General features: G+C 37.2%; 1 protein-coding gene across 36 annotated transcripts in view; it reads left to right on the forward strand.

Moving 5' to 3' along the window:
* Nucleotides 1–24,948, forward strand: part of DLG2 (discs large MAGUK scaffold protein 2) — a 1,003,655-nt gene that overhangs the window by 759,810 nt on the left and 218,897 nt on the right. For all 36 annotated transcript variants that reach the window (XM_062639108.1, XM_062639096.1, XM_062639094.1 and 33 more), the window contains 2 exons: nucleotides 14,192–14,260; nucleotides 24,448–24,604. In XM_062639108.1, the coding sequence (XP_062495092.1) occupies nucleotides 14,192–14,260; nucleotides 24,448–24,604 (226 nt within the window). The remainder of the gene's footprint in view (nucleotides 1–14,191; nucleotides 14,261–24,447; nucleotides 24,605–24,948) is intronic.

A 24,948-nucleotide genomic window follows, 5' to 3' on the forward strand; every position in this document is an offset into this window, starting at 1 on the left:
GGGGAAATGCAAAACCCTGAACCTGAGTTTTTGATAGGAAACATTGAAAAAGACAAGAAAAATCTGCAATTGATAAAACATATGTATGTATGCAAAGATATTCAGTGCCAATTTGCAACTGTAGGACAAATTGACATAGCAGTTCATCATAAGCAGTTATAAGCTGCTGCATCAATACGAAGTCACTGGGAAAAGGTTTTTTTTTGCTTTACTATAAAGAAAATAAAAAGCATTCATTAGATGTGCAGAAAGTTACAGGCTCTAAAATCCCTGAATTTGGTGAAAGCCTAGTTATACAACTGACCTTTTTGGGTTGAACCTAACTTTAGCTAAATTGTCATTGTAAATTTGCATGTAGAATGTTTTGGGATCTTAACCAGTTTATTCTTTAAAAGGTTTTTATTTATTTTTAAAGACTATCACTAGAAGCAGCTTATATGAATTTTTTAAATAATACTTATAATGCATAAATACACTACTGTTACTGCATAAAAAGCAAGGTCAACGGAAGTGACAAGATATTAAAATACGTTCTTTCAGCTGATAAAGGGAAGGAGAAGAAGATGTAGTTTGACTTTGAAAATTAAAATTTCAATATTGTTAAGGAAATGCCAGAAGAGAAACATTCCAATCCCCAGGGAGATGCAAAGACAATTTCTTTTTCCAGAGTATTTCCATACTCCATGAAGAAAATGCATCATTCCACACGTGTTTGGAGTTGCTTGCTCTGTCTTTTGAGGCTCATTATAGTTCTTGCTTTTATGCAGTTGGAATCACTACACTGATGAAGTAGAGAGCAAGAAAAATAATATAACTCTAAAATGAGAGAGTACACTTGTGTACACAGTCTCACACATCACAAAATGCTTTTGATTTGATTACACTGATTTCTAACATCTGAATTCTGAATAGCAATGACTGTATCCTTAAGACTACTTTTCTTTAAAAGCAGCCTAAAACCATCATAATGTATTACACTTTGCAAAGAGAAAACAAATCAACATACACACCTGCAAGTCACTGAAGCCTGCCTGGAGGGGAGTACACAGTAGGGAAACCAAATGTCGCTTGCCACTACTCACTGGTAGTAGGGTGCATCTACACAGCCTAATGCAAGAGCTACCATTCAGATACTCCTGAGCTGGTTCTAGACAAGATAGTTTAGCTGATGAAGCAGTCTAACCTGCTTCCAATAAATGGCCATGTTTATTAATAGTTGAGTCGGGTATAATCAGGAAAATGTGTAGACAGTTTGGTTGCTGCTCTGTTGAAGATTGCATAAGCTGTAATCAACTCTTCGCCTAGTCAGGGTACAGTGACTAAGAGTTGCAGGTAGGAGCACTTATGTAGTATCTGTGGCAAGAGTGTGACTATACAGGGTTGGTTGGAAGCAGAAGTCATACAGGTTTGGCTAGGGTACAAACTCACATAATACTGTCATTGCACCATGCAGAAGGGAATTTGCTTTCGACATTTCAGATTCAGCAGTATAAGTGAAGGTTGTTAATTTTTCATATCAATCCTTTACAACCATTTTATATATTATGCTACTTCAGTGAAAGTATATAAAAAGTCTTGTTTTATGAAGACATCTGAACAGGCAATGAATTCATGAGTGTCATTGAAGTCACAGGTGTTCTCTAGAATCCTGAGGCTCAAATGATTCAAGCTTCTCTGGGTTGGTATGTGCACAGCAATTAGAAAGGGAAGAATGCAAAGAGTGAAACCACTCCTGATGGAAATTTCTATATTGTCTGGTTTCCCACATACCTCTTGTAGTCATCACTCAATAATCAGCATTCATGTTGTTATGCCATGAATTACATAACTGGGACTTTCAGCTGCGGTACTGGAAGATTGTGCTTTAGAACCAGAAATTCTGATCAGAACTTTTTGCAATGATCAGCCTATTTCTTTTCCTTGTCTTTACTATTTCTTTTTTTCCTGATACAATCTTACACAACACCAAAGTGCTTTGAGTTGATGACAGAATGGAGAATTTTGTTTGACCAAAGGAGGATTAGGCAGCAGGAGTCCACAAAGGAAGTCGAGTACAGTACAAAAACCAAATCACATCTCAATGAAGTCAGAAGGAGAATTACATTGACTTTGTTGGAGCTTGGATAAACAAGGAAACATAATACTATAAGCAGGTTTAAACTTTCCTGTCAAGACTAACTTTCAAATAACATGGCATCGCACTTAGTATCATCTCAGATTGTTTCTCAAATATTCACAATCTATTTGAATGTACTACTTGATATCCCACATAAAGATTGTCATCACATGGAAAATAAGTTCCTAAATGCTTTGAAAGGTAAATTTATTAAATAAATCAAGCAGCATGGACCATTGCTGAGGAGTAAACCCTAAAACACAATGCTGCCAAAAAAAAATTGTAGTTATTTGTAATCGCCACTATGATGAGCGAGGATTTTAATGAAAGTTAATGTAAATTAGCTCTTCAGTAAGATAGAATATTTTTTCACATCAGATTTATATAATTTTGTCCATGTCAACCTTTCATGTTTTCATGTTTAAATTGCCCAATTCTGCTACATTGCCACTTTACACTTTAAAAAGCCAGCCTAATTAATGTCAAGTAACAAAGGTACAACATTGATGCAACACGGGAAATGACAGGTTTTCTTCAGCTTCCCCACAGACGTGGTGAATAGCACAAATTAATTTTAGTCTTGTCTACTTTAATATTGCTCCCAGCACTGTAAGAGTCTGGACATCTCACTTATCTTTGTTTTTATAGAGACAGGGAGCTGGCAGAAGGAGAATGTAAATGGCTTTGCTGAAGTCCTGTCTGAAACCCACAGTGAGGCTGGGAAGTTCCAGACTCACTAGCCAAAAGGAGCAGTAAAGAAAGTCCACAAATTGAGCATACATTGTGCAAGTTCGAATTTTAGTGGCATGCATATAAATTTAAATCATCTTTCTGAAGATTTAAGACAGCTTCAATTGACTTATAAAATATATATCTGGAAAAAAATAGAAGCCAGCGTTTGACTTGTGGATGTTCATTCACAGGTTGCTTAACCACTATGCAGGAATTTAGTAATATTGTATGTACAGATAAATTTGTATTTCTAAGAAGAAACAGCAAACGTGAATTAAAATAGGTCCTGATAAAATATATTGAAGAGTATTAGTGTTTCATCTCTCAAAGGCTTAAACCACTCTCAAAGTAGAGAACAATATGAGCTGTGATATGAGAAGAAATTCTATTTACTTTCATAAAATGCTGGCTGTTTTACCTCTGTTTTCAATCAGAGGTGTGCACAGTATATTTACTGTATATATTTAACAGGTCTGGATTGCTATCTATGAAAAATATAAATGGAAATAATTATTGTTTCCTAACACATACATTCTGTATTGACACTGAAACGGAAGAGTTGGTATTTGGGACTGATGTGTAGCAATATCTGATTTATCTAAATAAACAGTTCTGCAGCTACAGTAGCTATCATAGGTTTAACAATAAGATGCAAATTTAAATTAATTCAGATTCCTCAAAGGTGTAGAATCTCTCCAGTCCTATGTTTGGGCCAGGAGAAGAAAGCAGCAATCAAACTGTTCCACTTAAGTTGGGTACAAAAATCAGCATTTTATATCCAGAAGTAGCTGAGGAGTGAAAAAACCACCTTTTTGGGTTTCTTGACGTACGTTCACCCAACTGTATTTGGAGAATTTCACGGGTTAAAACCATGATTATTTAAACAGATATTTCCTGTAGCAGTAGACAACCCTGGTAAGTTGGAAGAGAGGCATAACTTGGAATGAAATAGTGTATCAAAGGAATTATAAAGACAAGAGCCTATTGCCATGGAATTTCCTGCCAATCCTGCAAATGCAAGATTTGAAAATGTGGATGACCATCCAGTGCATGGGCTTATCCTCTGTCAGTTTTTTGTGTCATCTGAGTAATCCATATTTCATATGTAAAGTGTCTCACTGATTGCAGGGAATTCATGGGTTTTCAACAGAACCGCTTTGTCCTCAAAACTAACGCATGGAGAACTGAATCAAAAACTTGCAATGTTAGCTTAGGTCATATGCACAGGATAAATATGTACACAATATGCCCATCTCCAAAAATAGCTTCTTTGCATGGCTATTTCTCTTTACATTGCTAAATGACAATGAAATTTTCGGTTTAGTCCCAGTTGAGATTGAATGAACTGTTGGTACAAATCCAACTGTGACCATTTTTATTGATTGATTCATGCTTAGTTGCGCTTCCCTGTCTGTTATTCATATGTTTTCTCTTAAAGAGCAGTGTTTCTTCTCCCAGTGTATCCAGTGCCAAAACTGGTTCTGGCCAAAATATTTGGCAACAAAAGTACAAAAGTACTGATTAGCTGGAAACAGCAAAGAGAGATGGACTTCCAGAGCTCTTTGTCAAATAAATGAAAGCTGAAAGGAGAAGAAACGTGGCAGCATCTTCACCCTTCACACTAAAATAACCTTGAAATAACCCAAGAACCTTGGGTTTGCTGTTTGACTGATGAAAAGATTGTAATTATAAGAAATGATCCCTAACTACATGAAATATTTGAAAAGTTTAGTGAAGAAAACTCAGGCTGTTGTCCAGGACTTATACTATTAAGTATCTTAATGGCATTAAATCAGTTCCCAGAAGGATCACAAATTGGCTCTTTATCAGCTCAGTCATGTATGCATGCTTGCTAATTTTGTAAATCTTTTAAAATCAGTTTCCAATGTTTTCCTCAAATGATTTATCTATTAAGTTTCTATTTAAACAATTCACCTTAATGACTATTACAGGCTTATTTCCTCTTCATAAGTACCTTTCACTGTTCTTTCCTAAATAGCTAAACTTCTCTTCAAAGATTGAATTTAACAAGCATCTTTAAATAGAAGGTGGTTTATATATCGATTTAGGGATAAAAGAATTGGCATATTGGAACATATAAGTAATCTCTCTACCCCATAATTCATCTAATACAATCTATGGCCTATAATCAAAGACAGGCAAAATTAATTACTAATGTGCTTGTACAATATTACAGTGATTTGCTATGGGAGATGCTTGTGCTTGAAACTCCCACTGTGAGTAACCCCAGAGTGAGAAAAATTAATAGATTTTTAAATTGGTTTCTGTATCTAGTTCAAATTTATACTTCCTTCTTGGACCTCATAGTGTAATACACTGAATGTTTCCCATGAAATGCTGAGTAATTCAGTTCAAGAGTCATAGCTTGTATAGATTAGATTAGAAACAAAAGAACTTAATGTGGAATTTCTTTACTATTCATCTTTCATTTTGACAATGCATTCTTTACACTTCTGCATTTTCAAATCACCATTCACTGCTGTTTGCGTGAATTCTGTTGGGATGTCATTAATTTGTGCATTATGTTGTTTCTACTTTTGCTTTTCTCTGTGTGTATTTCTCTAGGATTTGGGGTTTTCTGTTTGGTATAGCTGCACATGCACACATGCATGCTGGGCTGATTTGAATGACACGGAAAATGAGGCTAAATAGCAGCTTCAGCTATTGATGAAGTTCTCACCCCTGTTCTGTTAAAAAAGATAGATATTCAACCTGTATTCCTAGCTTGCATAGAGATAATGTATATCCAAAAGGAGGGATAACATTATCAGAAGGTATCACACAAGTGCAGTAAACACTGTCGGGGGAACTGCAATATAAGGTGTGCTGTTCTGATATATTATAGATCCTAATCTAAATTAATGTTCTTTCCATTGTGATCATTCTGTTTGCTCTAATGAACCACTGCTATGGAAGCTGAAGAGACACCTTTTCTGGCTCTTTCACCTTGACACTTAGTGTAATTCATTGCAATGCACATGTGAGAGTTAATAAGTACAGAGGAAATGAACTTGGTCTTATACAAAGACAATATTAAAACTTAAATTTCCGTAGGAATGTTTTTATTGTGCAAATGTACTGATACAGAATCTCATAGGATATAGAAATGTTTGTTAATGGCATGGTATGGTTTGGCATCAGACAGCATTTCATTGCTATTTTAAATCACTTTAATTAACTGTTATTATCCATGTGTTTTATCTTGAATAAGTGAAATTCAGTGCAATGACTACTATGAAAATGATTTTATGTGCTTGTTTTTCTTTGGATGGAGATGGATAGAGACTTTCCAAATTAGATTAATGGGCTGCAGTTATTTGAGCTCTGTCATTAGACTTATTTATCTACGATTTCCCTACTCTTTAGAGGAAAAGCAGATGCAGTATAAAAGTCCTATTAATTATTTTTCAAGTGTCATATTCAGTGCAAAGTCAACCCTCCCTTGAAAAGAGCAAGTAAAGCTAAGATGTTCCAGGCACTAAATGCAGTATTGCGAGATAAATGTAACCATGAAGACATAATCTCTGTCAGTTTTCTAATGACAAGATTGGTCTAACAGAGTTCTGTGTTAAAATCATGTTATACTTGGGTTTTTTTGGATCCTGAATTGGAATTAGGTCTCTGATTCCTGAAGGGAGCTCTCAACAGTGTTCCTATTGTGCCTATAAGAGTTTTGCCAAAACTACTGAGATATTTTTTGATTTCTCTCTAAGTTTTGTTATTCAAAGTTTCTTAAAAGTGAACCCATTTTTCAAGTCATTGCTCATGTCTTTTCACTTTCAGTTGCACTGAAAAGGGATTTTGGTGCAGATACTTGCGTTGTTACTTGCACAGAAAACTAATGAGCTTTCTGTGTGCAATAAATAATGTTTCATTACAGAAGCAATGCACAGCACTAGAAATACATCAGAAAGGGTGTTATGGGACAGTGGTGAGTGCTGTGTATTGCAGCTGCCACAGAACAGCTGCTGAGGGAAGCTGTGCTACCGACTCCTGGCACACCCCACTCAACCAGAACCCTATGGCAGAGCTCAGCTGTGGTGGCCCTAGACCTACTCTTATCACCAGCATCAACACCCAAAGAATACATATATGGCTGCATGTATTATTGCTTTCCATTTTTAATAAAAAATACTGATATTTGAAATTAAGGGTGGCAAATAATCACTGGTGGGCTGTCCCTGGCTGCACACCATATGCCCACTGAAAGGCCTCTCTATCACTGCCCTTCTCAGCTGGACCATGGAGAGAAATATATTGAAAGGCTCATGGGTCAAGATAAGGGCAGGAAGAGTTCACTCATTGATTACTGCCATGGGCAAAACTTGGGGAAATTAATTCATCACCAATCAAATCAGGACAGGATAATGACAAATAAACCCAAATCTGAAGAACACCTCCTTCCTCCCTCCCTTCTTCCTGGGCTCAACCTCACTCCCAATTTCTCTAACTCCTGCCCGCCAGCCGCACAGGGGTACAGGGAGTGAGGGTTGTGATCGGCTCATCATACACTGTCTCTGTCACTCCTTCCTCCTCAAAAACTCTTCCCCTGCTCCAGTGTGGGGTCTCCCCCATCGAGACAGTCCTTCATGAGCTTCTCCAAAGTGAGTCCTTCTCACGGGCTGCAGTTCTTCATGAGCTGCTCCAGTATGTGTCCCTTCCATGGGGTGCAGTCCTTCAAGAACAAGCTGCTCCAGCATGGGCTCCTCTCTCCACAGTGCCACAGGTCCTGCCAGGAGCTTGCTCCAGTGCAGGCTTCCCATGGGATCACAGCTTCCTTCAGGCATCCACCTGCTCAGCATGGGGTCCTCCATGGGCTGCAGGTGGTGATCTGCTTCACCATGGACCTCCATGGGCTGCAGGGGCACAGCCGCCTCACCATGGGCTGTACCATGGGCAGCCAGGAAGTCTCTGCTCTGGTGCCTGGAGCACCTCCTGCCTCCTTGTGGACTGACCTTGGTGTCTAGAGAGGGAGATACCAAGGAAGAATTAGGAGTGATAGCAAACAGTAAATGAGATATGGCATTTGAGTGTAGCAGTATGGAAAAACACCTTAGTGATGTTGATTTACGGAAGCGACATATCGAAGACTAGTTAGGAGGGTCACAGCTGCTTTCTCCATGAGGAATTGAAAACTCAGCATTGTATTAGGCACTGGTACCAGCGTGCCATGAGATTTAAATAACTGGGAAGCCATGCAGAATGTGTCCATTTTCTGTCATTCCTAAACAAACTGTCCCTATTTGAATTCATGAAAGTAGCACTACATTCTCTTACACAACTGGAACTAGAGCCCAACTCAGTTCTTATGTTCATGAACCATTTCAGTCTGTTACTTCTTAAGCAACTGAAGTGATTTCCTTTGTTCTACCATTCTCCTTTTTTTTCTTTTTTCCTCCTACGTTCTTACATATGTTTTTCACTTATTGCAAGTATTTTTTATGGATAAACTTCACTCTTAAGCTGGTATAATTGTCAAACTAATTTAATGAGGGACTATTCCAACTGCGAGGCTAGTAAGAAGAACTGAGAGTTACTTTTTTTAACAGCAACAGAATGTCTTGTAATGTCACAGAGATTTAGGCATCCCAGTTCTGAAAACCCAGCTCTGTCCAAAGTATGAGAAGATATGAATAAGGAACAGAATGAACTAGAAGAAGGATGGGATGAAAAGGAGCAAAACAAAAAAAAACCCCTAAGTTATAACAGAAATCAGTACCTCACAGTGACATCTAGAGCAGAATAACCTCCTAAGAGAACAAGGTAGCGTGTCTGAGTCATTAAAAGTGGTCTTTTAATGTGATTCCTAAAATCTGGTTCCTAAAATTCCACTTAATTTTGTATCAGTTTGTCCCAGTATATTTTTCTTAACATTTTTCACTCAATAAACCTTGGTTGCTCATTGCTGTGCTCTTCACAGTACTGTGTAAGTCTGTATGTACCCTACATGGGAACATCGGAATGCAACAGTATGTCCCCTCATTCTACTCCTTTAAATAGCATTCCTAATTTCAGTTTCCCCCACATCCAAACTTCTCAGCTTTTTTAAACATTATGTTTCAAGCTAAAATAACAATTCCTTCTCACATAAACATACTTTCTATATTTTAAAGCTTATCATTATCACCTGCAATTACCTCAGCTGTAAGGAGGCAGATTTGAAGTCAGTGGATGTTTCACCACTTTAAAGATAGGTGCTGACTTAGGCACACTACTAACAAAGGTGGATAATTAGCTTTATTCCAGGAGCTGAAGCATTCCTCTGAGTCACAGTTTCACCTTGCATTCTTCCTTATTGCTATAGGATGCTAATTTAGGGCTGCAGTAACTCAAATACTTTAGGTTGGGGAATATGGCTAACCACTCTTTGTGGGTGCTGTTTGGGGAAGGGAGGAAGGAGGGCAGGCATGCAGGCAGGCACAAAGGCAGGCAGGAAGGAAAGGAAGAAGAGCTCAGAAACCTTGTCGATTTTGCTTGTGTAAGGTAAATTACTCCAGAGAACCTGAACAGAGATATAGAGTGATCCTTATTCTACATATTTGTCGGTAGAGTGACAGTCTTGTGTTTCTTTTCTGTTTTCCACTGGATAGGTGTTTAGTGTTGGAATGCTATTGGCAAAATATATGTACAGATGCCATTTAAATATAAGCTTCAAAAATCCTCACTGCATGTGCCTGTGCATGAAATCTGTGTCATATCTCACTCTGGCTTCGTTGCTTAAGGGTGATCTGAAAGTAGCAGGATTGAATGTCCTATTCTCTGATGCTTCCTATTTACCTCTGATGGGAGACTGGTTAGTTTGACATTTCCAGTATGGGTCAGTAACTGTCAGTACTGGCTATTATTAATCTGTTTGTTGTGGAGATAAAATTAATAGAAAAAAGCACTTTATGGTCTCCTAATTAATCTCACAGGAGAACAAAAGCTCATTTAAGTTAGAAGTTTAGCTGTTGGCAGCATCAGAAAGGCTGGTTTCACTTCACTAAACTGAATTAAAAGTCCACATTAATGGAATTAAAGCATATTGCCTTCTTAAATTCTTACATCCATCAAAGTAAAACCTCAGAAGCTTTATAAACAACTGCACTGCTGTCTTCAATCCTTGCCATAAGAAACAACAAGTTTGAGAATACATCATAAACTGTTAAGACTTCCCTTCACTGTTCCCCAGTGGAACTTTCTTGATATTGTATTTATCATTCTTTTTGGTTTTAGTATTATGGATAACAAAGAATAACTCAGAGCTCTAGTTTGAGGTGGTTTATTTGGGGTTTTCTTTCTGCACAGAACATATTGATAGACAAATGGATTTTGTATACTTCTGTGTGACAGCTTCAGAATTGGGACCTCAAGAATGCTGCTCCAAAACCAGTGTTCAGGGTCTCTGTCCAGTCTGTGCCACCATCTGCAACACTGCTTCTTTATGAGAAGATGCATGTCACTGGTTTAGGAAGCACATAATGACTTTTAGGTTGTCAGTTTTGGCTTGTCAAAACAAAGATATATGAAAACAAAAGGTTTCCTATATTTGAAAACAAAAGGTTTCCTATATTAGAACTGTAGCAAATAGAGGACGACTGCTCTTTGTTTGATAAGAAGTGGTTTGGGAGGGGAAACCTCATGGCTTTTCTAGTATGCTGTGTGTATAGACAATATGTATTGGCTTTATGTGAATGAAAGAGACCACGAAAAATTTGAGATTGTGACAATCTTCTTTCTTCGAGCCTCAGCGCTATAGGCAGGCTTCGGGATGAATTCTGATTTGACTGTCATGCAGTCTGATCCCTTAATGATAGTCTGCACTTATTCTTAGTTGTCAATTTGCATTATGGATGCTTAAGACACAATAAATATTTCCCTAATATGATTGTTTCATCCTGGGTAGGGATTTCACTGGGATATTGTGTAATGGTGAAGGTGTCATTTGTGAAGGAAAGGCTGTAGTTCATGTGGTCCCTACAGGATAAGAAGGGTTTATGATGCTGCCTCCAGTTTTGGCATCATCCACACAGCAGAATTGCCTTCAGAGCATCCTTAGGCTTGAACAGAATTAAAACTAAGGAGACTGGCTACTCACCTTCTAATTGCTATAATACTTATTGCTAATATTATTTTAATAAGAAACATTTAAAAAAATACATTGACAACAGGCCGCAGGGGTTTTAGTAGTTAGGAAAGTCATGAAGTGCCAGACCTTGCCTAAGAAAAGGGTTAACCCCACCCCCCCCCATTAAAAGAGCAATTGGATTCTTTGCTCCCTGTTTTACCCTTATTATTCATGTCTAATCTCATTTTTGTTCCTTCACTCATACGAATATTCTTACAAGAATAGGATATTTCCATTGTCTCAATGATCTAAAAATAAATAGAATTAAGTTAAAAGTGGTATTTTACAAGGTGTGAGATTCATTTCTTCATGGAAAGCCCATCTTGTGTGGCTGTAATACTGAAGAGTATATTGAAATATCATTACTTTGTATTATTAAAATTATGGAGATGTTCATTCTGTGTCATTTCAGAGAAAGGGTAGCATTTTTATAAGCCTAAATGTCAAACTTTGAATACTTACATCTGTGACTGTAAAAATATGCTGGTTAGCTACATATCTCTTAGGGATGAAAGTATCTATGTTTAGGCATTCCTCATAGACAGAAAATGTCAGTGGCAGTAACTCAGAAGTTTTCTTTGGTGATACAAAAGGCTTGACACTTGCACAACCGTATTAAGCATTTGATGGAAAAAGCTTCTTCTGGTTTCATCACTTTGACACAAGCTACCAGGAGCTTTATCTTTTAAAGAAGTCAGTTAGAAGTGATATCAGACTGTTACTTCTGTCTCCAACTGGATAGCCACTTGTATCAAGCAGTGATTAAATCGCAGGTTTGATTTTTAGGTGTCATTTTATTCATGACGATACCTTAGAAAGCTTAAGCTTGTACTGAGCATCAAACTTGATTTTTATAATTATCTACAAAAAATGAGTTTTCATACCATCAGTTACAAATTATTTTAATGAAAAAAGCTAAGGACTTGTTTGAACTCTCTGTCACAAATACCCAGGGTTGGAAAAGGGTTTCTAATGGGAGGAATATTGCCAATAGGAGTGGGTTGGAAGGAGTAAGGTATAAAGTTCCTCACACAGCTTTGCATAAAGAGTTAGTCATTCTAGTGAGGGATACTGATGACAACTGGCGTTTCAGTGGTTTCGTAATTGAGGGAGAATATTGAATTGAAATCATTGCTTTAATTCGTACTTATTATGGGATTACATTACTGAACAGATCATCTCATACAATAGAAAGTAATATTGCCATCCCAGCCTTTTTTTTTCCACTCCATCACTTAACTGTGCTTTGTTTTTCCAAGAATCTGCTCTTCCTTCTGAATATTCTTTTGTCACCCTGTCTGGATAATCCTTTGTTAATTTGCTGCTTCTTGCCCCAGCCATAGTAATACTGTGTGAGGTTAACTATCAAGCTATGGTGGCACAGCACAATTTCTCAAGTGGCTGAGGAGAGTGATTAGTGAGTTCTGAGCACCTTTCCCTTTGCTGAGATGTTACAATTCTGATTTGCTGAAAGGGATGGATAACCTCTCTTGGCAATGCAGAGCTCTGGAGTTGTTTTAGACTTGACATCCAAAATCAAGGAACATGGTGCTCCTAATCATGTCTGGAAATGCTGTTTGCTCTCATTTCAGTTTCATGTTTCAACAGTGATTTTTCTTAGAAAGTTCAAAACAGTATGTTTACCAATGTTTCCATGCAGGAATGTTTTAAAGAATAATAAGCTTCATTTATAAAAAGATATCAACATTTTTTAACATAGCTGAATAGTGAAATCCATCAATAAATTTATCAGTGCAGCCAAGAGCAGCTTTAGGTCTAGGTTGGTAGGCGTCCAGAAAGGTAATTTGTCCCGTATTAAAGGAAAGTAAGTGATGTCAAACAGATCTTCTATAAAATCTGAGTTTTTGCTAGTTCTGTAAAGGCCATTACAAACAGTATTGTGATAAAATTCTTAGTCTTTTTTCATTCACTATAGAAAATACTTAGAAGCAGAGAGGTTATAACCGTAAAGTTTTGCACAAAGTAACCTGAGTTAAGCAGCAATCCTGAAGCCCATCAGCTGAATGCACCAATAAAATGCAGCACTGCTATGGGGCATACTTTTCTTTAAGCGACAAAATAAGTATAAAATCGATGTGTTGCTCACTAATATCAAATGTTTTAGCTTATGAAAACTGTGCTTCTGAACAAACAGCTCGAGTTTTATATGGAGCTCAAAAGCAAGACAAAATGTGCTGTTGGTAGAGTCACAGATATAAAAATTGACCTAAAGATTCAATTTTAATGTGTACTTTGCATTATTAATACTGGGCCTCATTATGTGATGTAGCCATTTACACTAATCAGAACATGCATCCAGATCTTTCTACATTTTAGAATTTAAAAACACATTGTCTTGGATAAAGAATGTTACTTATTATCACAGAAATGCCTTTGATGCTGTGTTGTTGTCTTTTTATATTTACATGAATAGTAATGGAACAATGTTATTCTAGTACAATACTGAGGTTAACATATGCTGTCTAATTTATTAGGTTTATATAACATAACTATTTTTGAGGTTTCTTACTCATGGCAACATGGCATATGAGAAGCCGTTAGAATTCAGGATTTTTAATCTAAAAAGATTTTTTTTTTTCCAGGGAGTCTGTGTTTTGCTTAGGAAATATCATGTTTTTCCCTAAACGTGTCTCAGATTAATAAAATTTCATGTGGAAAAAATCAAGATACTTTGATAGAAAAGTGAATGTTGGTTGAAATTTGTAAAATTCAAAGTTACATTATAGTGCAGTTATAAGCAGTGAATGTTCTCTTTTACTGAGCATTCTACCTGAGAAACACAGAGAATTAGATTGAAAACATCATTTACTATTTACCTTCTGCTCTGAAAATAACCTTGTGGTTTATGGTTAACATATTTAGCAGAACAACTAGGATCCAAGTTATTTTAAGTCACTGAACTGTGTGTATGTATATATATATTTAAAAAGAATGAAAAAGATAAGGGGGCGTCACTCTCTTTCTGTCTCCTTTTAATGAGGAATGAAACCTGACTTTAAACAACAGAGTCTGCAGGGTTGAACACTTTTATGAAGTGATAAGCATCACTGAAGTCTAAATGCTTTAGAGACGTGTAAAACAATCTGATTGTTATTTCTAATTTAGCATTAGCTAAACTGCTAAAGAGAATAAGAATGAGAGAAACTTCCATTTCTTTAACAAATGCTTTTCTTTCTTCTTCCTTGGTCATACAGTCATTCCCAGCACAGCACTGCAACGCGTCCGCCCACAGTGAGCTTGCAGCGGACCATTTCTGTGGAAGGGTAAGATGATTCTCTGTTGAAGCTGCCTGTAGAGCTCTCAGATACCCCTCAGCCAGACACTGAACTACCCATGTACACATAGCTGTTAACTAGATGTGGCTTAAGTCTGTGAGATGAAGAAATAGCTACTTTCAAATTAGGGCTGATCTTTTCTAGATGCTTACACTGAAAGGTCTGGTTTTCATGGAGATAAGAATATGTCATAGAGATATAGTAAATATGGTGTCTTCAATTCATCTCACTTAACTAATGCCAATATTTGCATGTGTTAGCTGTAAATATTCCACTAATCATGGAAATGCACAGTGAAGTCTTACTGTGTTTTATTAATGCATGCATGAGTTCTTTTTGACAAAGTGTCTGGAACTAAGAATGAAGAAGTACCTGTAGAGAAGAATCATTCTGTGCTGCTGCATATCTTTGTTAATTGTAGAAGCACAGCTCTGAGTATTTAGCTGATTCCATTTTAACAAAAACAGTTGGGCAAAGTATGAATCATTCTGAACCACAGTTAATATTCTTGCATCTTTATGATCTTAGAAAAGCTGATGTTTAACACTGAAACACAGATTTTTGTTGCACCGACTCGCGTAGTTTACAGCAAATGTTAGATTTCTTTCTCCCCATCCATGGAAATGTGGAACTGTTTGAAATATTTTGTAGGCATGGGTAATAACTTGTCATTGCCTGCTGTCAGGTCCTGTTTCAAAGCTTTTCTTTCTTGTGATAAAAGTGAGAATCCAAAGTTTCCACAGAGGAAAGATGTCATCTTGTATGCTGGTTTCTGTTGCAACCTTACTGTGGTGCAGTCAGAAGAAAAAGAGTTAGATATGTGAAATAGTCCATTCCTAAGTGAAGTCTGAAATGTTTTTCTCACAAGTCTCATTTTGTTCCTTTCTTATCTAGATCTAAGACCTAAGATTTTAAGCTTTTATTTAAAATGTATAGGACATATCTAGTAATTATTCATTGAAAACAAGACTGAATAATGAAATTGCTACTGAAAAGGTGCTTATCTCTTAAGGGCTGTCATCTGGAAGGTAATCCTATAAATAAAGCCCTAATCATCCAACCTCAAAACAGTGCTAGTTTCAAGTTAGATCAGTTTGTTCAAGGTTCTCCAATGTGAAGATTGGACACGTTTTGGACAACCTTTCTCAGTGCTTAAACACCCTTCTTCTGGATTTCTTTATCTCTCTCCATAACGAACACAGAGGGTCATATATTAATTCCCTTTTCCTCAAATCAACTCATGAATAAATTGATGTTTGATATAAAATTGAGCTTCAAGAGCAAGTTTCTCAATTAAAATGGTAATTAGTTTAAAAAAAAAAAAGGAAAATAAATAAAAAATTAGTAAATTGTGATTTAAGGAAAGAAATCCTATTATGCTGTCTGTGACTTGGTCCACTGGACTCCATAATTCAGGAGGTATCCTATAGGTTTAGACTCCTATTGAAATTTGGAAATCAATCTGTCTATGTGAATTTTTAGATAGATTGTAGAATCTGTACTGGCCATGCAGTTGACTTGCATAAATTGTATATGAATCATTAGAGTGCAGGATATTTGCAATTGATATTACAGGTCTCTTGCTGTTCAGGAGGTAGAAGAATATCTGGCTTGTAATTATTACTAATCAACTTACACTGAGTCATATTTCATTTCACATAGGAAAGTGGGACTGTTAGCCTACTACACCACTGAGCAAAATTAAGTAATCAGCTCAGCCCTAAATATTTCATTTCATTAAAGCTCAATTTATTCTGATGTTTTGGTGAAGTCCATGCTGCTAAGTGTGTTTATAGCTAATACAATTTGAGGTCAAAACAAAGTTATTTCTTTCTTTTAGGAACTAAGTTTCCATCAGAGCCCTATATTTAGGTGACTCATTTTATTGCTTTTGAGATGCACTTTGTAAAAGCTACTTTATGCGCAAGGCATCCCTAGCCTGCGCTCAGATCCGTGGCTTCCATGCTGGCTCAGTGTGACTGACTGTGTAGTCACTCAAGTAATATAATTATTGGGTCCTCTGAAGGAGAAATGAATTATGGGGGGGTTAAAGAAATACAGGGGGAACTGCATTTGCTGGCATTGATTCTTTTCCACCCTGTTGAATATGTGATAATTGAGCTGGCTGGAATAGATTCTTGAAAAACTTTAATAGCTTTTTTTCATCTAGGGAATGGATTTATACATAAAAATGGGGTTTTCAGGGAGGGATTTTGTGGACTTCATGGACAGCAAAAAAAAAAAAAAACAAAAAAGAATAGCAAGGTGAGAAAAATCCAAAGGTCTTTAAAGATTAAATTTCCTTTATATTCAAGCCATATATTCTTCACAGTGCAATGACTGTACATGAGGCGACCAGATTTATTATGTGTATAAAAGCATGAATTCAGAGGTGTTTGATGTTCTCGTTAGTGCGATCTAATCCGTAACTCCCCTAATGGCTTCTTTGCATGGTTTAAAAACAAGAAAACTCTAACATTTGACTTTGAAAATATTGTTGGTTTGATTTTTTTGAAATGGTTTTAGCAAAGCTTTTAAAATGGTTTAAAATGGTTCCAATGGTTTTAATGAACAATTTTAAATGTGAGTATCCAAAATAGAAGAATTGTTGGATGAAAACTGAAACCTGCTACTTGGAAATCCTTCTGTACTAACCTATAATGTTAGTGGTGTATGATAGCTATCGTCTCTGCAGTTGACATTCAGACTAAATTGTACTTTATATGCTACCAGTCATCTCTTCTGCTGAGCTGCTTAGAAACTGGGATTTCAACTTACTCTATCAAGAGTGTTTTGATGGAAAGTTTAAATGAGTTTATCAACATGACCGAGTATCTCAAATATATATAAATATTTATACATAAATAAACAGCATTTGAACCATGACTAAGGGTAAGAATTTTTATTCTGAACATGACAGATACTGCTTTGTGTTTCAAAAGTGTCTTATATAGAGTAATTTTGGACGCTTGCTACTAACGGGCTGTTTATTGATATTTTGAAACATGGCTTAGAGGCACTGCTGTTTCCAGGTATTCTCTTAGCCTTTGAATATTTCCTGTCTCCTGACAGTGCAGTGCAGTCACCTATCACCATTTCCATCTCATCTAGCTTTGTTTACAACCTGGGAAGCCAGCACATTCATGGTAAATAGAGCCATCAAATGCTGTAAGTTATAGTTAATAGAAAAGTGGTTTCAATATGGAGCCAATAGTTTGAAAAAGCAGGAGGTAAAGCAAGCTTCCTCGTATGGAGCTGCTATAAGAGGTGGAACAGAGATGCAGTTTTGAGGATTTATTTTGATTATTAGCATGTGAATAATGCACTTCCTGGACCAGGGAAGAGAGACAAGTGCTTACATGAGACAAAGTATAAATGAACGAGTGTCCCTTTCAAAGTCAAAGAGCATATTAGCTGTCCTACATTGTCGCTCTAGAAATCAATGAGGTTTCCTAAATCTAGGAGACATATTCCTGTGCATTTAAAGTAAATGTCAGGTGTCATGGCAAAAATGCAGACCAGCTTTTCAAGTACGAGATTGCCCCTGTATGCCAACTCCATCTTGCCAGCTGTAGCCAGAAAACATTGCCTGGTGTGCAGGCTTTAATTCCTCTACAAAAGGCAAAATGAAAAACTGTTGAAGTCCAGAGGGGTTCCCAAAAAACAAATAAAGTTGCACATGTATAAGCCAGTGTAGTCATGCATACATCAGTCAGGCTGAAGTCTGGGTCCCAGTAGGTTCCCTTGTATTAAATATACTTCAAAGTTTGTGACAAGTTAGACATGCTGTTTGCAGAATAAATGCATTAAAAATGCAGTCAGTATTAAAGTTGGGATAAAGTACTGCTGCTACAGTTAATGTCAGCATTCAATCAACAAGAAATGCCAAGGAAAGTATAGTGAAATAAACAGATAAAATACTTGTTTCAAGCAGAATGGGTAACCGTAGTAAGTAAAATTATATTTGAGAATGTGCTGTGATAAATGAACATCTCATTAACGGCTTAGTTTTTAGTATAGCAGCATTTAGTAAATGAAATACTAAGTCACTCAGCAATTGCAGGTAATGAAAATGAACCCTCTGCTCATAACTAAAACACTGTCTCAGTTTAAGAAGGCAGTTACCTGTCTGCATTGTGGTGCTCAATGTGACTGCGAGAGATAACATGAAGGTTTCCTTATTTTTGCTAGTTTCAAGCATAATTGAAATCAAGATGATAATAATTAAAGTCACAAATTAGGGATCAGACCTCACTGGGTCTAGAGCAGCACTGATGGGTAACACTGATGCGTTCAGCTCCTCCTAAGCTCTTAGAAAGTGAAGTACTGGGGTCCAAAGAAGGGAAGGTTTGCCAGCTCCCTACCGCTGCCAGGTTATGGTGGTTTGGAAACCCCAGAGGAAAGGGAGATCAGGCTGGGATGGAAGGCAAGAGGTTGTGCTGTTTCACATCGCGGTGGAAAGTTTTTGCCAAGCCTAGGAGGGGAATAACAAGCAGAAAAGTAAAAGCCAAGATGCAAGAGAAGTGATACTGCAATAAAGCAATAAATGAGAGCACTACAGGTGGTAGGTTTTTGTCTAAATTGCTGTGGAGCTGAATAGTAGATGGTACTAAAAATTAAATAAGCTGAGTAAGGTTGGTTTTGTCTGAACTTCAGTACCTTTTATAAAGGTGTGTGCATGGTCCAGGCCTTAAGGCACTTAAGATTTCAGATTCTCTCTGGTGTGATTAATCAGCTTTTAAAGCATCATACACGCTGGCGCATTCTCTGCCCATCCTAGCTCTCTGTGTTAAATGCTGTGAAGAAGCATGCTCAGTCTATTTGAATTACCTTTTTAGGTCCTTCCAGTCTGAAGACTTTTGGCTGTCTGAAATAAAATGCAGTTATCAGAATTTCTTCAAGCACAAGCAGAAAACTGGAAGTATTGTTTTGAGGAAGAAATGGCTTGAGTAGCCAACTGACCCTAGCCAGGCATAGCTCAGTGCTCACACAGTGAATTGTCAGAAGCCAAACACTGTGCTGCTCAAGATAAGGCTGCTTTGCTCCCTTAGATTTGGGGGGGTTGTACCCCTGATGTGCTACTAATATGTGACTTTAATCATCTAATACAATATCTTTCTACTTCAAATTTCCCTCCTGCTATTTGTTCCTTTAAGTAGCTTGAATGCTTTATTGTTGCATTATATGTGTGTGGTGCTTTGCACAGAGGGTGTTGGGGACTTAGCTGGAGACTGGTACTACCCCTATGCAAACACTAAGATAAATATCCTTCTGGGTTTTCTATGGTATGTGCTACTGTAACACCAGATCAGCATGTGCATGAATAGATGTATGGTTTTAATATCCTTTGTGAAGCAAACAGCATTTTTTGAACCCTCCTCCCCCCAAAAAACCTAAACATCAAAAAACCCCATACTAAAACATCAAAAAACCTGCAGCCAAAGCAAGATCAAAGCCATATTTCTAAGTCCCTGCAGATTTGGGGTACCACATTGATTATATATAACTAAAGAAGTCTCTAGGGTTTGGTATTTGAAAGCACCCAGTGTGCTTAATATTTCTATAGATGTTCCAAAAAGCCCAGATTCATGTCAACACCCCAATTTTATAGATGGCAGAAAAGAAAGAGAAAGATGGAGCTGTGTGAGTGTGAGATGAATACTAAAACTGACTGCGTTCTTTCATGTAGCCAGCAGCACAAAATAAGCAAATTAAAAATGGATTTTCTTTCAGTCAGTTATTATAAGAATTGCTTGTTTTCAGAAAGATTTTCCCCTTCGTTTATCAGTCCAGTTTTTATTCTCTTGAATTAACTCTAGAATTACGTGGATTCACAATCTATAGAAGAATGACAAGGATGCTCACTTGTTTTGTCTTGTCATTTTCCTATTGTAAAAGAGTAAACTGATCAAATATTGAGTACAAATGTAGCAGCTATTTTCAAGATAATGACCAAATAAGCAAACAGGAGCAACAAGAAGTGCTTAGGAGGAAAAACACCTCCCTTTTTGATTCTTGTTTTGGTAATTGCATTTTATGGCAGAAGACATCTTCCTAAGTGTCACAGCTTCACCCACTCTGATTTGTTGCTACTTACAGGTTTCAAATATTAATTTCATAACTTTGCTCTTACATCAGGCCTGCAATTTGTAATGAGCTTTACAGACTCTGATCTGATGCATTCCCTGAAGCAAGTAATCAAGTCCATCCAAATCGATTCTCCCATTGATTTCTGAGCCTGTAAATTTGTGTGGATTGCAGCACTTTATTTGCTCCTTTGCTCCTGGCTGCATTACAGTAAATCTTCCTTTCTTCCTTCTCTGCCTTTTTAATTCATTCCCTGCTCTCCTTCACACATCCACTGTCTCAATTTATCCTGTTCTCTCTTTTCTTTGCTCTTTTTTTCTCCCTTCTTTCTCTTTTTCCTTCTGCTGCCTTCTGTCAGTCCAGGAATGTTTTCATCTCACACTCCGTTCTAATTTCTGCTTGATTTCCCCTGCTGCACTTCTCTGTTTGTATTTGGTACAAAGCTGCAGGAGGGCATAAAGCATGCACACACACCAAATTAAAGTGCTAGTACACTTTGTTGGCACCTAGAAACTCACCTTCAGCAGTGTTTAGCAAGGAAGAATTTGTAAATGGGGGAAGTATTTAAAGCTGGAGGCAGAAACGTGCATTCCAGAAACACTGGATGTTAAGACTATTGCTTTTTCTTAGGTAGCTACAGAGTGCCACCTATTGTCTCCAGACAGAACACTGATCTTTAAGATAGTTAACCCTGAAATTTGCTTTCCCTCAGTTGCTGTATTCTACAGAGAACTACACGTTTTTACTGGGTGTATTTACTGCAAGAAAACAGCATTCACATTCGAGTTGCTTTTCTTTTGCTTTTTACTCCCCCATCACCATGTCATCTTGAAGCCTTTGATTCCATTGCCTCCTTTACAGCATTTATCCGCATTCTGGCTGGAGTTCTTTCATGTGTGTTAGAATTACCTTCATAAAGATTTTTAATAGAGGCAAAGGATCTTTTCCTAATGTTATTTCCCAGATATTTAAGAAAAAAATGGGTAAGCCTGTTCTTAGATCTTCTTAACCATTATATTAAAAGAGTTGACTATAAACTTTTATATCAGGCAGATAAATACGTGGCATCCTCATCTCCAGCTTTATCAAAACTGGCTTTTTTTGTGAGTGTGGCTAAAGCATTGACAGATAACTCATTGCTGCATTACTCTTAGGAGATCAACTGATCAGTGGCTGGTATTGTAGTTTATTTGCTTAAGAAATTGGTTTCCTACTTTAATTTCATAACATCCTACAAAGTTTTATTAGCATCATAAGTGCTTTTTTTTTCATTTTCGTACTAAATGCACTATGCAAATGGGAACAATTACTTATATTTTAAAAAATGTATTAAATTATGTTGAATTGGCATATGCCTTTACTTCTCTGGTTTAGCAGTACAGTTGTGCCTGAAGGTTATTTCTATGATGATGACAACAACATTTGCATCTTCATGAATCTGCCTTTCAGATTCTGCAGGATACTGGGTTACAAAAGAAGTATGAAGAGATGTTGTGGTTGGTCAGAGTCTATACAGCCGAATTTGAGTCATTACCAGAATGACCTGCTTAGGCTAAAGAGCAGGAGCCAAACCTCATTGTGTTTTAATCATGGATTCTGACATTTCCCTGTTATTGTTTGAACTTCCTCTGAACATAATGATCCAAGAGCAGAGCATGAATTTTGCTGTCAAAAGGCCAAAATCACAAAACAGCCCTGACAGCGGTTTAGGCATAAATCTGCTGACTTGATCAGAGACAGGGCTTAATAACTGGGCCAACTTTTTGTTGAGCTACACAGCTTACTATTCAGTAGATACCCAGTTGTATTGACCTAGTTTTCTCCATAGCACTGGCTTTCAACTATTTGATCCAAGCTGTCTGTCATATGTGGAAATACTGAATTTCATCTTGAACAAGAGCTCTTCTGATTTCTCACCAGCAGCACATGCAGATAGATTTGTTTGACTTTACTGCCTCATTTCCCTCAATATTCAGGTAAACAGTAATGGCAGTCTGTCACGGTTTAAATCCACACTGTGTGTGTAAATCTACATTAACTCTATCCCAGCTGAAACGAGGACACAGTCGCTCAGCTTTTGGAAGGTGTTTTTGATCGTGTAGGACTTGAAGATGACAAGTGTCACCGTACCATTTAGTGGATGGGGAAATGGAAGCTGGAAGAGCAAATGACTTGCCAAGATCACTCAGCAGCGTATGGGCTAAGCAGGGAGAGGAATCCATGCTTCCAGCTTGCTGTCCTAGTTCTGCTCCAACCCTCAGGCCACCCTTCCTAATTAAAAACCTGTTTAGTATTCTTAGACCTGGATTACACTATATCTAATCGCGTATACTTAAGAAGGGGCTAAAAGTGTTGTTAGAAGGCAAATCAACAGCACTGATCCAAAAGAAAAGAAAACCCCCTTGATTTTCTGATTAGTTAAAAATGCTTCAAGAATGTACAAACTCGAGACGATATGTCTTTTTCTCATGTCTGTATGTTTAAAGGGTTGTTTTGTGGCTATATAATTTTAAGAAATTGTTATAAGAAGGAAGAACATATGGAGTAGGACTAGTCCGTTCTCTAAAGGTTACAATCAACTTTAAAAGTACTATTAAAAAATGCTTTACTTTTGTCTTTCAGAAATGTTTAAGCTTGAGTTTCAGAAACTTAAGGTGTTATTTAAAGGTAATGATCAAGCTGGGAATACAGGTTGAGCATTAACACCGGGCAAAGATGAACACCTACTGATTTCGGAATTGTCATGTAAAGACTTAATTCTCGCTGTATAGAGCTGTGAGACTTACATCAAATAAAACATTCCTTAATTAGTCACTTCTCTCCATTCCTATGACGTAAAGCTGTTCTATGGTACAGAGGAAAAGTTGGGTCTTTTCCACCAGAATAATTCCGGAGCATGGTTCTGTAGGTGAGGGGCGTGTGTCTTTACAGTTGTCGCTTTGCTGATACCTTATACTTGTAAAAACTGAGAAATAGAAGAACATCTTATTTGTCTGTAAATATATGCGTTTGTGAGTATTTGCAGGGCTGGTCTTAACATTTACACATACTAATGTAACAGCACTTACACTTGTATGAAAAGTAAATTGCTAGAGGCATTTGAAGTGGGGTAAGTAGCAGTGAATATTGGGGTTGTGTATGTATGTATACATATGGTTGTGTTTACTTGTGCATCCAAGGGAAAGACAGATCTGAGGCCTACTGTATGGAGTAAAGATTGGGAACTGGAATACCTGGGACACTTTCTCATGGATGATACCTTGATTGCTTAGGAAAGTCATCTCTTTCTAGACATGTTTTCACATCAGTCAAATGAATGTTGTTGTGTTTGCATCTTTTAGGGTATATTTTCAATTTACAGATGCAAAGTGCTGTAGTAGATGTAGCTGTTATTATTTATTGATTTCCATCATAATGACCAACTTTATAAACCAGTAAGGCAAAAGCAGAATTCCGTTGGTATGGTTCAGTGATAAAACTGCTGTGTGACTTTACAACTGCAAGCTTTTGATAATGTCAAGCCAGTTTTTCATGAGATTCTGCTCTATTAGCTTGATCATAGCAATGCGATTTGCTCCAAATCTGCCAAGATCAAACACACTTGCCATTGGTCTGCCTAGAGTTTTGGTTTTCTTTTTTGTTCATTTGTGTAAAAAGAAAGGCTAGAACTGAAAACAAAATGGTGCCATGTAAAGATTGATTCTACTTGTATACATAGTGTTGTTATAAATTAGATTATAAAATGCCTTCAGTGTTTTGATTTTTATTTTAATAAACCCATCGCTTAACATATTGAGGATAACTCCATTGGGCTGAAATTAAGAGAGATGTTTGAATTCAACCATGGGAAAAAGAAAATAATAATGCTGGTTAATAAAGTAATAATGCTGAAAATAAGAAAAGGTGCTGGTTAATTCCTACCTTATCTGTTTCCACTTAACAGATTTATCTCATTTGTTAAATGGTTTATTTAAGTAATAATGAGCCATTTGTCTTAAGCAAAACATAGCACACTTCAGATGCCTTGAAAAATGCATCCACACTGGGAGTTTTGAATGGATAAACGTTATCATTTTGTTTCTATACAGAGAGCCTCGAAAAATCATCCTGCACAAGGGCTCCACAGGACTTGGTTTTAACATAGTGGGAGGAGAAGACGGGGAAGGCATTTTCGTGTCTTTCATCCTAGCAGGCGGGCCTGCCGATCTCAGTGGAGAACTGCAGCGAGGGGATCAGATCTTGTCTGTAAGTATTTGTGCTCTCTGCTGGCCAACCGCTTCATCTTGTTCTTTGTTCTGTACTGCAGGGAACACACAAAGAAGGCATTTTTGGTTTCTGTGTTATGTAATCCAAGCTGGAAACAGTTTATCACTGAGTATTTTGTTTATTTGCGCTTAGGTTTTATGGCATTTGCTAATGGTGTTACTTGCACTTAGCTCAGAATGAGACTTTTCTCCGCTTAACGCTATCTACAGTGTGGCAACACCACAGGGAAGACCTAAACGGAGTGTAGATCTCAGCGTCTCCCAATGTAGCCCATCATCCGGTTCCATTTTGCCCAAAATGCATTACTTAGTCCGAAGATACTT

This window comes from Pezoporus occidentalis, unplaced genomic scaffold (assembly GCF_034315485.1).
Source record: "Pezoporus occidentalis ecotype Australia unplaced genomic scaffold, CSIRO_AGI_Poc_V1 ctg6, whole genome shotgun sequence".
Classification (NCBI taxonomy): Eukaryota; Metazoa; Chordata; class Aves; order Psittaciformes; family Psittacidae; genus Pezoporus; species Pezoporus occidentalis.